Raw genomic sequence first — 14,439 nt, 5'->3', positions numbered from 1 at the left:
TCCCGCAACCCCCGGCGCACGCACAAACAACAAGCATCAGTGTTATACTCGGAATCAAACGCTCAATATAGCCTAAAAATAGGATTTTTTTACTTATAAATTGATGTAAACTGAGCACAAACGGGGGAGGCGAAAGAAACACGATTACACACACAAAGCCACAAAAAAATCACACGAAACACTTAGAGAGATATACGAGCAATCAAGGCATTTGTAAAGTGTTTTTCGAAAAGGAAATAAAAGAAAGAGTCATTCGAAGGAAAAACACAGAAGCAATTCGGGAGAGCAAACCGAAGCAAAAATCCAGGAGAGAAATCGAGGGAGAAAAGGAAAAGAAACAGAGAAAGAATCTGACAGCAAGAATAAAAAAGGAGACTATTTTCTGAAGGTATTTTCTCCTTTGTTTATGTCTAACGTAAAAAAAAAAATAAATGGGATTTCAAGTTTACTTACACTGTTCGACGAGATTCGGTGGCAAGGAGAGCCTTGGTGCTCCATTTCCTGTGCATTTGAGCCCCCGATGATGAATCCAAGAGGATCCCAGAAGATGGGTTTTACTAGAGAACACTCTCTCTGTTTGGTAAATATGGCGTTGAAGTCAAATATGGTTCAAGAACCCTATGTTTCAATTTTCAAATACCTTGATTTTATTATTTTTAATGTAAAAGAAGGCCAAAAGGGAACACGTGGGATTCACTTTTCTCATTCCTCTCTTTCTTTTCTTTTAAAATAGAAATTCTTTAATCTTATATTTACTTCCAGTTTTGTTTAGTTTTTAGTATTATATATTTTTATAATATGGTAATTAAATTCCATTTTTTTAAGTTTTATTCGATAAACGTGAACATTTGGCAACATCATTTTCAATGAAAAATTCATGGGCTTGGGTTATAGGTCATTTTTCTGAAAATGATTCTATCCTTTGTAATATTTCATTTTAACCATTGAATGTTGATTTGTTTTCGTTCGAGTACTGATATTTTAATATTTTTAATTTAGTCATGTTATTGTACAGTGAGTTATCATTGTTAATTTTTGAATTTGGTTATAATGTTTTCAATTATTTTATTTTGGTCACTGTTTTACGTTTAGTTTAATTATCATTGAGTCCCCCACATTTCTTGTTTTTTTCTCATTCTTTTTCACTTTTTTTCATTTTCATTTGTGTTAATTTATTTTATTACTACATTTTTTTTTCTTTGAAATTTAACATTTTTTAGAATCTAACCTTTTGTTATTATTATTTTTTTATATTTTTTTATCTATTTTCTTTAATTATATTATTATTATTATTATACTAATATTTTTTCACCTTTTGTTATTATTATTTTTTTTTATATTTTTTTTATCTATTTTCTTTAATTATATTATTATTATTATACTAATATTTTTCCTTTCTTTTTTATACTTTTTCCATTTATTTTATCTAACATATTTTTTAGTAGTAATTCCAATCGATCAAAGGTAAGTAATTCGAACCGAATTTTTAAATTTCAATTTAAATTTTCAATTTTCGCAATTAAAGACAACCGACAAATTAATTGGTACCGAAAGGGCGGTTCAAGGGTGCTAATCTTTCCTTGACCGTAACCGACTCCCGAACCCGACATATTTCTGGTAAGACGCAGACCAGGTAAGAACTAGGGTATCCGATCAACCCATTTGTTTTAAATAAATGATCGGTGGCGACTCCAATCCATTTACCTAAGTCGAAGCCCAATTCCGGGGGCGCAACCGAAAGACGGTTGCGACAGTATTGTATATGGTTATAAAATCTATTTAAATTGGAACCAAATAATATCATAATATTATAAATATTTACAATTAAATTTAAATAGAAATTCAAAAATTTGACTCAAATTTTATAAATTCAACCCGACTCGAAAATTTTCTAGTCAACTTTGAATTATAAAATAAGACTCGTTAATTCAAATAACTCGAAAATTTTTAATTCGATTCGATCAAACTCTCATCCCTAATACCAACCAGCATTACCATTCATTCAACCAAATTCCTCGGTGGACATTCCACACCCACTTATTGAATCCGATGCCAAAAGTTTTGGTTGCAATTCATCCAAAATGCATACAACTTTTTCTCTTAAATTATAAGATTTAACCAAGCAAAGAAATTGTGGAGAAAACAATGGCGTTGTTGAAATTTCTATTCCCACCGTCTCTGTTCGTCACTGCAACGTCTCTAGCATCTTTCACGGCACTGGCGAGTGCTGGGTTATCGGAATTTAGAGGCAAAAATGCTGAATATTCCAAGTTTTTCAACATCCGTTCAAATGCTTCCGATTCAGAAAAATCGAGCAAGTTTACACTTCCGAGTAGAATCGCCATGGCCACGCTTTATACACCCGCTTTTCTTGCTGGGATTTCTTCGTTTGCGATTTTCCCAGAAGAGAATCTCAGGTTTTTGTTGCTCAAATCCGCCATTTCCATCCATTTCTTCAAACGAGTTCTCGAGGTACGTAATTTAAGTCTCTTTTATAATTCATAAATCAAGCTCGAAGAACAACGAAACTTGAATTACGTTTCTTTTTATGGTAAAGTACATAAATATCTTGATTACAAAACTTTGTTTTAACGAGTTTTCGACTATTGAAAATCATAAAATGATCTCCTAGTTATATAATATTGTTAGTTGAATCTCTAATTATTAAAAGATAAAATTGTCACTTAATTTATATTTTAAATTCGTGTTGTTGATTGAAATATGATAAAATCCGATTTTATAATCATTTGAGTAGTATTTTGTAGATCTATTCGCCATTTACATTATGTCGTATAGTCGTTACTTAAAATATTATGACATTGAATCATTACTTGAAACTAATGATAGTGTCAGTAAATATGCTTAAAATATCATTAGAACGTGATTCTATTATGGCTTAAATAGTAAGTTAATGTTCATTTTAGATGACCGTCAATATTTTAATGTAAAAGAACGATTTTGAAATACATAAATAGTCAAATGACTATTTTATAATTTATAATAATTGAAAGACTAAACAAAATATCATCTTATAGTAAAAAAATTATTTTATAACTCTTAATAGTCGAAAACTCAATAAAATAATTCTATATAGCCAATACTATTTGTGTATATTTTTTTTCTCCTTGCAGTCGTGTTTTGTTCATAAATACAGTGGTGAAATGGGCATCGACACAATGATTATAATACTCTCAAGCTATTTCATTTCCACTGCACTCATGATCTTTAACCAACACTTAACGATCGGACTACCGGAGCCTGCAATTGATTTGAAAACCCCAGGGATCCTTTTGTTTTTCCTGGGAATCTCTGGCAATTTCTACCATCATCTTCTTCTCTCCAAACTGAGAACCGAAGGTCCCAACAAGGAATATAAGATTCCAAAGGGGGGTTTGTTTGGAGTTGTGGTTTTCCCTCACTACTTGTTTGAGGTTTTAATTTTCTGGGGATTTGCTTTCATTTCACAGACTTTGTTTTCATTTGCATATGCCATGGCAACTACTTGTTACTTGCTGGGTAGAAGTTATGCATCCAGGAGATGGTACCTTTCAAAGTTTAAAGATTTTCCCAGGAATGTTAAGTCCATGATTCCATTTTTGTTTTAATTCTGTAGGTTGAGGAATGTTGTTTATGTATCTGAAGTTATATCCAGTCCTCAGCCTTTGAGTAGGGATGAAGAAGATGATGCTATAATTATTATTGGACATACATTCGAATATTTGTCGTCAAATGCCGAATCGTTTTAATTTTTATATATAATAGATTTGCTTTTGAAACGAATATAGCTGGATTCATAGCATTAAAATAATCCTTACAAAATTAAAGGATTAGTTCAAGTAATAAGCAATTTGATATCATTTAAGTAGATATTGAATTTGAGTTTTAGCTTTAGTGTATACAAAAAATATTTATTAAAAGATTCATCTATTAAAGTCAAGTGTGCGGTATGAATTGGTTTGAATTAATCAAGATAAAACCTTTAGAAACAGGGAGGGTAACCAAAAATAATAGTCCTTATAAAATAAATGAAAATATGGGATAAACCATAAAAAATAGAACGATTAACAACAGGATTGATGGGTTTTTTTTTTTTTAATATTTGTATATTTTTACTTATTAAAATTTTAAAAAATATGTTTCAGTTATCTACCTTATCGATTCTTATATTTTGGTTAATTATATTATCAATTATTATATTTTGATCATTGATCAGTTAATTTATAACTCCCTAAACGCGACCTAGACGTTACAATCAATTCTCAGAAGTCTCGCTTTTAGAAATTCATAATTACGTAGTCTTTATGAATTATAGAATAAATAATAATAATAATAATAATAATAATAATAAATTTATATATTTGTAAATTAGTGCATGCCAAAACATAATCCAAAATACCCACATATATAATGTCCAAATACATAACCAAACATCAAATGTGATAAAAGTGTAAAACATGAAAACAATCTGAAAATAATCATACCATGTATAATAATATAATATCACTATTCGATCCTCTAAGTATTAGAACGACCCTATCAATCACGAGAAAATGAAAAGAGAAAAGAACTAAAGGATGAGCTATAAAGCTCATTGTGTCCTCTAAGTGTAGGTCAATCATTAAGAACCAAACAACAACATTTAAAAACATCACACAATATTCAACACAATAGTCGTATAATATTTATGAAATGTCACACACATGTGAATGCTATGTAATACAACTCAATTAACTCTACCATATCACCATGCATTTATTGGGATTATCAAGGAATGAACTAGTTGGTAATTGGATTTATAAGAATTTGTACATGGTCCCGAAAACCCTCCCACTGTCCTGGTGGTATTTATACCTAGGTTTGGGGTTAAAGGATTGGCTAATCACCAATAATTCCCCAAACCTCTCAAGGTTTAGGAAAAAAATTTAAAATTCTCCTCAAAATTTATTTTGGTCCTCAAACTTTGCAAGACATAAAATAATCCTAAATTCGGGTTGTGACATAGTTCATACTAGTTTAATGACATGAAATAGTTAAAAGGAGTTAAGTTTTAATTTGGAACAGAAATCCTCTGCCCCTATTTATGCTTCTGTTTGCGCACCACCAATATTTTATTTACACGTGTCATTTTTGTTTTTCATGGCAAAACTCATGCAATCTTCTAAAAAAGATTTGCTTTCTTATTTTATTTCATCTTCTACCTTCAATCCCATTAAGTAAAATTCTGGATCCCCCACATAGTGAGAAGCATGGTCTGCTTTGTTAATGAAAAGAACATCCACCTTGACATAATATGGATATTGAACCCAACCAATTAAGAACTAATCAAACACCTCAAAGGTTCTGTACTTCGCTTTAACTCCCAAAAAAACCATCCCCATAACCAACATTTTAAGTTTAAACTCCAAACTCAAACATCCAACCAAGCTCCCTCCTTTGTTCATTTTCTCTTCTTTTATTCTGCCATTGACAGTGTTCTCTTAATGTCAAGGTGGGATTCTCTTAATCATTTTTTCCCTCAAGTAATAAACTCATGGGACTTCCATGCGGCATGCCTTCTACTTAACCGTCTTCACAATCCCTTTCCTTTCTCTTAGAGATGTTATTTTGTGTATTCTTCTTAGTTGGTTGCTTAGTTGTATTTTGGGTTTTCTTTGCATTTGCTGTATTCGTGATAATTACAGAAAGTGAATCAGCTCCGTGCGTTGTTGCCTGAATCCTTGCAGCGGGAATGAGATCCCCATGTCCTTGGGATTGAAGATAGAAGGTGAAATAAAATAAGAAAGTAAATCTTTCTTAGAAGATTGTATGAATTTTACCATGAAAAACAAAAATGAAATGTGTAAAGAAAATATTGGTGGGGCACAAACAGCGGCATAAATAGGGGCAGAGGATTTCTGTTCTTTAATTTGACCCTAAACTTTAGATAGAATACCAATTTGATCTATAACTTTAAATAAAATATCATTTTGAACCTTAACTTTGGATAAAATATCAATTTAACTCTTAAATTTGATCAAAATTTAGCTTAGAGACTTCCTTTAAAATTACATCACAATAATAAATTTATCATTAACATTCCTTTAAAAATAAGTATACCAACACTTAAATCTATATCATAATTAAATCCATGAAGTTTTTGTTTATAGTTTTTCTTATGTTTATAATATTAATTATAAATTTTTAATATTTATAAATTATAATATTATTTTATAACTTTGTTGAGTTCCGGATATTTTTCGATGAAATATATATTGTATTCACGTTTATGAGGTCAAAAGGATGAACTAGAAATTCTGGGATCTAATAGTCAGTGAAAATGACAGTTGATGCCAATCGATGATGATCGGCGATGACAATGGTGAGAGGTGGTTGGTGATGAGAGACTTTGGTTGAATTCAGGAGTTAAATTGAAATTGTATCTAAAGTTTAGGGGTCAAAAATGATATTTCATCTAGAGTTCACGGGTCGTATAAAAAATTAAACCTTTTTAACTAATGTGTCACATCATCACTAAACTAACGAAAATTAATGACTCGTTGATCAAAATATAACAATCGACAACATAAATTATTGAAGTTTAATAAATCAATAATTTAAGTGACCGAAATATAACTGCTTTTAAATTGAATGAAAGTGTACATATATGAAAAAAAGTATCCAATTCGATAATTTACCCTCAAAAAAGGTAAAACGTATGTAGTGAAATAAATGTTTGTTGTCCTACGGAACTCCATCGTTGCTGTCAAACATGGTTTGCTCAAGGATGACACTTTTTTAACATATATGTTTGTTGGTCGTTGATTAATCAGTACAAATTTTGCAATGGTCGCATCATCTAATTTGAAGTCACCGTCAAGTTTGATTTGGACTAGAGTCTCATCTAAAGGTGCTCATCGCTCAACCCTGTCCACCAACCCTCAACCAAGTAAAGGCCTGACACTGTCTAAAAACAACTAAAACAGAAAAATCTAAAGAAAAAACACACTATAAACAAAAACAAAACTGTTGATGGAAGAAGCATTCCCTTAGACTTCTCCACCCTTTTTTTCTAGAGTTGCTTTCAATCCTAACATAGTGTTGGACAATACTTTAATGAGTTTATTTATTTGAGAATACTTTCAGTAAGATATCCTCTATCTCAATCTATAAAATGCAGTACGCAGTAAATAGGAAGAAGCAAACTCTTTGTAATATATCCCAAAATACAAGATGTTTAGATAGAAAAGAAAGTAGGAAATCAATTGGCTTCAAACCCATATTATGCCTAATAAATCAGTTATTCAAATGGTAAGACGGAAATTTCTTTCATTTTTCATTCCCCCCCCCCCCTATTTCATGGAGGACTAAGGATCTCCAATCTCTCACTTGGCACTGGCAAGTTGGAGGCGGAGCAGCTTGGCCGCAGCAACCATATTGTTGAGGGCCGGTTTCACCTCAGCATACTTGCGAGTCTTAAGCCCACAGTCGGGGTTAACCCACAAGATGTTGCTCTCGAGCACAGCGAGCATCTTGTTAATCCTGTCTGCAATCTCTTCGGTTGATGGTATTCTGGGAGAGTGGATATCATAGACACCAGGGCCGATTCCAGCACCGTACTTGACTCCTTCACGGAAGACCGATAGGAGCTTCTCGTCGGAACGAGAGTTCTCGATGGTGATCACATCAGCATCCATGTCAATAATTGAGTGGATGATATCATTGAAGTTGGAATAACACATGTGGGTGTGAATCTGTAGCAAGATTTTTTAAATGCAATACCAATGAGAATTATGGTGATCTGAGAGAGTTCATGTATAAGGAAGTTATGAGAGGCAAGAAGAAATAAGCAAGATAAAACCTGGGTGGTATCCTTGACGCCGACGTTAGTGATCCTAAAGGAGTGGACAGCCCATTTGAGGTAGAAGGCGTGCTCGGATTTCCTAAGGGGCAATCCCTCTCGCAATGCAGCCTCGTCGATTTGAATTACATTGATACCAGCCTTCTCAAGATCCTCGACTTCGTCCTTGATAGCCAAGGCAATCTGGTAGCAAGTTTCGAATCTGGAAAATTTGGCAATTGTGGAATGTCAAAATATTTTCATGTTGCAAAGCAAAATCCGCAGATAGAAGTGCAGAATTTCACATCATACCTGGGCTGATCATTTCGGACAAATGACCAGTTGAGGATGGTAACAGGGCCGGTAAGCATTCCCTTCATTGGGCGTTTAGTCATGCTTTGGGCAGCTGATGACCAGAAAACAGTCATTGGTTTGGGGCGGCTAACATCACCGTAGATGATTGGTGGCTTGACACAGCGAGATCCATATGATTGCACCCACCCATTAACAGTGAAAGCAAAACCAGACAACTGTTCACCAAAGTACTCAACCATATCGTTTCTCTGCACCATTTACTGCAACATTAGGGTTCTTGCAGAGTACTATCCATAGATGTATCTCCCAATTACTGGAAATGGCCAAAGCAAAGCAGAATACTCACCTCAGGTTCTCCATGAACAAGGACATCAATGTCAAGTTCTTCCTGAAGTTCGACAACCTTCTTAATTTCCTCCTTGATGGCTTTTACATAATCGTCCTCGGAGATCCTAAAGGGAATGAGACAGTAATAATTAAAAGAATGGTGATATTGACATATAAGAAATATAAGGGAAAAAATCAGGATCAACTCACTTGTTAGCCTTGAATTCACGACGTACTCTCCTGAGTTCCAAGGTTTGAGGAAAGGACCCAATGGTTGTGGTGGGGAGGATTGGCAGATTAAGCTTTTTCTGTTGGGCATCCAGCCTATCACTTACATTTGTTACACGGCGGTGGTCAGAACCCTTCAAAGCAGCAGCCTGAGAATAACAGTAAAATATGGTAAGCAAATAAAGATTTCAATGATGAAACAGATTGCTGCAGAATAGCCACCCGTAAGAAGAAAAACAGAAAATCCCGTAAGAAGAAAAACAGAATTTTAATTTATTGCAACACTTACAGCCTTTTGAACAGCCTCATTGGTCACTCTTGGGGAGGACTTCCTTGAAGCCTGAGCGGCAGCATTGGAAGCGAAGAAGGCCTAAAAATAGATGAAGAACAAGTTATATGGTGTTGTCTATATCTTAAGAAAGGCGGAAAATTATGATAAATACCTCATCCTTCTGGCCACCCAATGCCTTGGCAAGGGCATTGACCTCGACAACTTTCTGGGCAGCGAAGGCAAGCCAGGATTTGATTTCATCGTCGAGCTTGGTCTCATTTACTAGATCAACAGCGGTGTGGAGAAGTGAGCAGGAGGTGGATACCACAAGGTTTTCTGTACATCACAAAGGAGTCAAAGATATTAGTCTACAGCAAATAAAACAACTGTAATATTTTCTTGTCTCCATATGATTACATTTCTACAACCACTATAAAAATGCGAAATTGAAATAGAATACCTTTGCCAACAACAGCCTCAAGCGCCTGCAAGGTGCTAAGAGAAGAAGCAAGATCATTGGCCCAAATGTTCCTTCCATCAACAACTCCAGCAAAGAAGAACTTGCCCTTGGGGAAATTACTCTTGATCAAGTCAATGGTTTTGGTCCCACGCACCAAATCCAAACCATAAGCAGTGACACCCTTCAACTTAATGAGGGTCTTGTATGCATCAGAAGTAAGATCCGCAAAGTATGACTCGATCAGAACATTCAAACCAGAGAGAGTAGATTCCAAATCAGCATAAGCAGCACTGAATGCTTGCAATTGATGAGCTTCAAGGTCCAAGACAAGGGTGGGTTCATCAAACTGAATCCAGGAAGCACCAGCAGCCTTAAGCTCAGATATCACTTCCCTGCAGAGAGATTCAATGTTACAATGGCAAATTGAAGCAGCTGTTTGTATGCGTGTAAATAGATTGAAAAGAAAACCAATTCTTACTTGTAGATAGGGAGGATTTTGGGGAGGAGAGAGAGAAGAGAAAAGGTCTTCTCAACACCCTTTGCAGGTTTAGACAGCAACAAGTATGAGACAGGGCCAATAAGGACTGGCACGGTGTTGACTCCAAGCTGCATATTTGGGACAGTGAATCAGCATTCATGTTTCAGAATACGACTAAGAACAACAAATAAGAAGAGAATAGAAAATACGATAAAAGTGGAGCACCATGATTAAGTAGGCCTAATTAGTACTCAACCAATCTCACTCGAGGGATTCTTAAAAAATGGGTTGTATAAAAATACAATTACAGGGAGATATAAACTATTATTCATATACAATCATAGTCATAATATTGCTCAAACATGAAATTGGTCCCTTGTATCCAGTTGACCATATGTCATAAGGCATTAATTAAAAGTTACCATATGCTAAAAGATATTTATTTACGTCCAAAGCCTTGAAATCATGTTTGGGACATTATGATTTTTCATTTTATAAGAACTTATAAGTCCAACAATTTCCATCAAAATCTTCTCTGTCATGAAAGATACTCATGCCTGTATCTCATTTCCCAAATTTCAGGTAACTTCTATACTTGCAGGATCTTAACATGAGATACCTTACCTCTAATTCCTAACTGAGCTGCTAGCATTAAGTACTAGTAACAGAAAACAATCTATACTGTGATGATATAGAGAAAAATTAGACCCAAAGAACATACCGCCTTAGCTTCCTTATACTCATCCACTGCCTTGTGAGATGCATAAGAGAAATTAACATCGGGTCCCAACTCAGGAACAATGAAGTGGCTGAAACGACACATTGTACAGAATATAAGAGTCAGTTTCAGAAAACTCAGCATGCACGACAAAGCAGCATGACCAAGAATGGCAACTTACTAGTTGGTGTCAAACCACTTGGTCATTTCCATGGCAGGCACGGAGGCATTTCCTCTGGCCATGGAGAAGTAAGTGTCGAATCCAATCTCGCCACCTTTCCAGCCATATCTAGGAGGTACAGCACCGAGCATTGCTGTGGCATCGAGCACTTGGTCATAGTAAGAGAAAGTGTTGCTGGGAATGTACTTGATCCCAGCATCAGCCATTTGTTTCCAGATGGATGACCTGAGACCAGCTGCAACCTTTTGCAAATCCTCGGCGCTGCTCTTCTGATCCCAGAAAGATTCCAGAGCAAACTTAAGCTCTCTCTTGGGTCCCATGCGGGGATACCCAACAATGTGTGAGGCCATTTTCTGAAATAGCAGGTAAATCTAGCTTTATTATATACAATCCAATACAACATATAACAACTTTACATATCCTATATTCCTAAACTGAAAATCGTCAGAATCAAAGCTAAGATCCATGATGCATCTGTAATTTATATGGACTCAGTCAAAAGCTTATCTGAATTCATGTTTTCAGAAGTTATTACCTAAAAGAAAAACCATGTACTTCCCTAGTTTAAGATTATGTAACCAACACATGTGCATATGAAAGCAAAATCTTTGCTTCAAAAATAATTTAGAAAAAACCACATATCTTTAAGTTTGGCAACTCACTAGAAAGGGATCTTACGGTATTTAGTGAAACAAAAAACTCAAGATCTGAATTGGCAAACATTAATCTAGGAATTCTCGAGAGCCAGATATAAAAACACCCATATATAAATAACAAATTAATATATAAAAAGGCAGATCTAAAAGTTTTTAAGACAAATTAACACTATCTTAAACTTTAGACCAACAGCTAGAAACCAATTATTGGATTTATATCTTACATAAATATGTAAATCTAAGATACAGAGGTCATTTATATCTTTGTATCCAAATCCAATATATCAAATAGAGTTAACTTATTTAACACCCAAGATCTATAACTTTTAAAACCTCAACAGATTGGATTTAACAAATTGCTAGCTATCATAAACAGACTACAAATATAAGCCAAAAGAAATTTATCAAATGCTAATTCTAACAGACAGATCTCATTAGAATAACATAGAATCACTTGAATAACTATCAAATACACAGGAAGAAAACTGAAATTGTTGAATATATATTCAAAGAAAGCCTGACCAAAGCTTACACTTTCTAGCAGATATTAGCAAAAGAGAAAAAAACGACAAACCCAAGTTGTAAATAGAATCGTTTTGATTCATAAAAATGAAAACCCAGAAAGAAAATCAACAGGCAGAGACGAAATGCTGACACTTGCAAGCAAATCTGAAACCAAGTTAAAAATGAAAAGTTCAAATCATATTAATGAAAATCCACAAAGAAAACCAATAGGAAAAATGGAAATGCTGACACTAACCAGTAGATCTAGGTGAAAGAGAGAAAAAAGAAAATTAAAACTTTTGAGAAGTTTAGATCATTTAAGAGAAGACCCAGAAAGGAAGATAAATACGATAGTTGAAAAGGAATGAAAAAGTTAAATTAATTGACGATAAACGAAGATAGAAGGTTTGAGTGAAGGAGAGTAATGAGAGGAGGAACCGAACATTACCGCGGTGAACGGAGGTAGAATGGGAGACAGGATATAGAGATATAGATGCAGAGGAAGAAGCGGCACGGCTTGTGGTAATGGAGGTGTTGCCTATTTATAACCAAAATGGTGGCTACTGGCTACACTGCCTACCACCAGATCTCATTTTCTTTTCTTTGGGTAAACTACGTATTCAGTCACTTATGTATTATTTATTTCTGTTTCAGTCACTTAACTATTATTTCTTTTTATAAGCATATTTGATTTTACATTTTGTTTCTATTTTAATTATCTGTCTTTATAAAATTAATTTATTTTTTAATATTTTATAATGTTCACATCATTTCTCTCTTATCACCAATAATTTAATTATATTTTTTAAATAATTTTATTTAACTAATTAGATGATAACACATGTTATCACCTATGAAAATAAAATGAAAGAAATATTGAACTTATGCTCAAGAAGATAAAATCCTAAACTTCTCACATTGGGAACAGACGTTTAGCCACTAGATTAAAGGCATAATGTCAAAATTAACTTCCAACGTTTATCAAAATGGTTATTTTGTTCCTTATTTTATTTTTTGAAACATTTTGGCCCTCAATATTTTATTTTAGGGCAAAATGGCCCTTAACAATTGACATAATAATCACTTTGTCCCTTATTCTTTTTTTAGTACATTTTAACCCTCAACCTTTTATCTTAGGTTAAAAAAACTCGCATTTTAGAGTGTTAATTATGTGATAACTAATGGTTTTCATTTATAGATAGAGCCTTTTGCCCCAAAGTAAAACGTTAGGGGCTAAAATGCTCCAAAAAAAGAATATGGACCAGAATGAACATTTTGATAAATGTTGGAGGCTGTTGACATTATGCCTAGGTTAAACGTAACATTAGGTATTTATTTAAAAAACAAATAGTTGGGTAATCAAAACATAAATAGAAGAATAGATAGATGATTAAATATGTAGTTTACCCTTTTCTTGTATGTTGCGAGTTTAGGCGAACGCGCGGATTATTTAAGAGGTGCGTGGTATTGTTTCGGGGTTGGTGAATGGCTTGGTGTCTGAGGTAGAGCATCATTTTCTATAATTTTACGTGTCAAAATATTTGTTTATTATAATTGTTAGGCTTAACCGTAAAAACAACTCTTCCTACCAAACTTATTTAGGGTAAAATATACAAATGATCCCTTGATTATATGGTGTTATTTTATTGAGTATCTTAATTATTAAAAGTTATAAATGATTTTTCGATTATATGATGTTATTTCATTGAGTCCCTCGACTATTAAAAATTATAAAATGGTTTTCTGACTATTCATATATTCTAAACTCGTCATGTTTTGTAAAAAAATAACAGTTTTCTGAGCTGGATGTTAACATGTCGATTGAGATATGATAGTTGTTAGAGATTATGTGATAAGATTTTACCATACCTTAATTAGTAAGTTAACATCCAGTTCAGACTGTCGTCAATTTTTTTAATGAAAAATGATAAGTTTATAACATATGAATAATCAGATGATTATTTTATAACTTTTATTAATCGTGGAACTCATCAAAGCGGCACCCATAATTGAATTGAAGGACTATTTATGTATTTTATCCAAAAATTTAATCAATTTAAGTCTTCCATTAATGTTTGATGTGGTGAGCATAATCCTTTACAATAATGACAACTGTAATCAAGATGTAGGTGTTTAATTAATTGTCTCGGTGATGTTATATGGAGTTTAAATTATAAAAATAGTTTTATATATTTTAAAAATATATAAAATTATGAAAAATTATAGAAATTATAAAACTAGGTAAAATAATAATTTTATACTTTTGGATTAGTGTATTAATTTTGTATATATCAAATTTGAGAATTTTCGTCGGATAATTCTCAATAAACCAATTGATGTCATTGTTATCTTTAGTCTCTAGCAATCTCAAGTCAATGAACTATTGTTGAAGGTAATACCTTTTACATAGATATTAATTAAGAAAAGGTATTAATTGAGAGATTAATTAGAAAAAAAATGTCAAAATGGATATTAATTTTCTGAG

General features: G+C 33.3%; 2 protein-coding genes across 2 annotated transcripts; one reads left to right on the top strand and one right to left on the bottom strand.

Annotated features, from left to right (window-relative positions):
• Nucleotides 1-2,082: 2,082 nt before the first annotated feature.
• Nucleotides 2,083-3,695, top strand: LOC120185315 (3-oxo-5-alpha-steroid 4-dehydrogenase 2-like). The gene is made up of 2 exons (XM_039189568.1): nucleotides 2,083-2,472; nucleotides 3,132-3,695. The coding sequence occupies exons 1-2, from the start codon at nucleotides 2,146-2,148 to the stop codon at nucleotides 3,603-3,605; spliced, it is 801 nt and encodes a 266-aa protein (XP_039045499.1). The 5' UTR covers nucleotides 2,083-2,145; the 3' UTR covers nucleotides 3,606-3,695.
• A 3,613-nt stretch (nucleotides 3,696-7,308) lies between these two features.
• LOC120185329 (5-methyltetrahydropteroyltriglutamate--homocysteine methyltransferase) lies at nucleotides 7,309-12,537 on the bottom strand. The gene is made up of 12 exons (XM_039189577.1): nucleotides 12,403-12,537; nucleotides 10,795-11,147; nucleotides 10,617-10,704; nucleotides 9,896-10,023; nucleotides 9,418-9,809; nucleotides 9,130-9,293; nucleotides 8,976-9,056; nucleotides 8,669-8,835; nucleotides 8,478-8,583; nucleotides 8,129-8,379; nucleotides 7,838-8,039; nucleotides 7,309-7,730 (listed from the first exon to the last, which is right to left on the bottom strand). The coding sequence occupies exons 2-12, from the start codon at nucleotides 11,142-11,144 to the stop codon at nucleotides 7,362-7,364; spliced, it is 2,298 nt and encodes a 765-aa protein (XP_039045508.1). The 5' UTR covers nucleotides 11,145-11,147; nucleotides 12,403-12,537; the 3' UTR covers nucleotides 7,309-7,361.
• Between the last annotated feature and the right edge of the window lie 1,902 nt (nucleotides 12,538-14,439).

Source organism: Hibiscus syriacus, unplaced genomic scaffold, assembly GCF_006381635.1.
Source record: "Hibiscus syriacus cultivar Baekdansim isolate YM2019G1 unplaced genomic scaffold, ASM638163v2 tig00113096_pilon, whole genome shotgun sequence".
NCBI lineage: Eukaryota > Viridiplantae > Streptophyta > Magnoliopsida > Malvales > Malvaceae > Hibiscus > Hibiscus syriacus.
Note: the sequence above shows the minus strand (reverse complement) of the source record. Positions and strands in the feature narration are given on the sequence as shown.

What these genes read in the sequence shown, in the direction of transcription:
- LOC120185315 (XM_039189568.1), top strand. Translation starts at nt 2,146, where the DNA reads ATGGCGTTGTTGAAATTTCTATTCCCACCGTCTCTGTTCGTCACTGCA. An exon ending in TCTTCAAACGAGTTCTCGAG is followed by an intron (nt 2,473 to 3,131) that starts GTACGTAATTTA and finishes TTCTCCTTGCAG; the next exon opens with TCGTGTTTTGTTCATAAATA.
- LOC120185329 (XM_039189577.1), bottom strand. Translation starts at nt 11,144, where the DNA reads ATGGCCTCACACATTGTTGGGTATCCCCGCATGGGACCCAAGAGAGAG. An exon ending in TGAGGCTGTTGTTGGCAAAG is followed by an intron (nt 9,294 to 9,417) that starts GTATTCTATTTC and finishes TGTGATGTACAG; the next exon opens with AAAACCTTGTGGTATCCACC. An exon ending in GTCCGAAATGATCAGCCCAG is followed by an intron (nt 8,040 to 8,128) that starts GTATGATGTGAA and finishes CAAATTTTCCAG; the next exon opens with ATTCGAAACTTGCTACCAGA.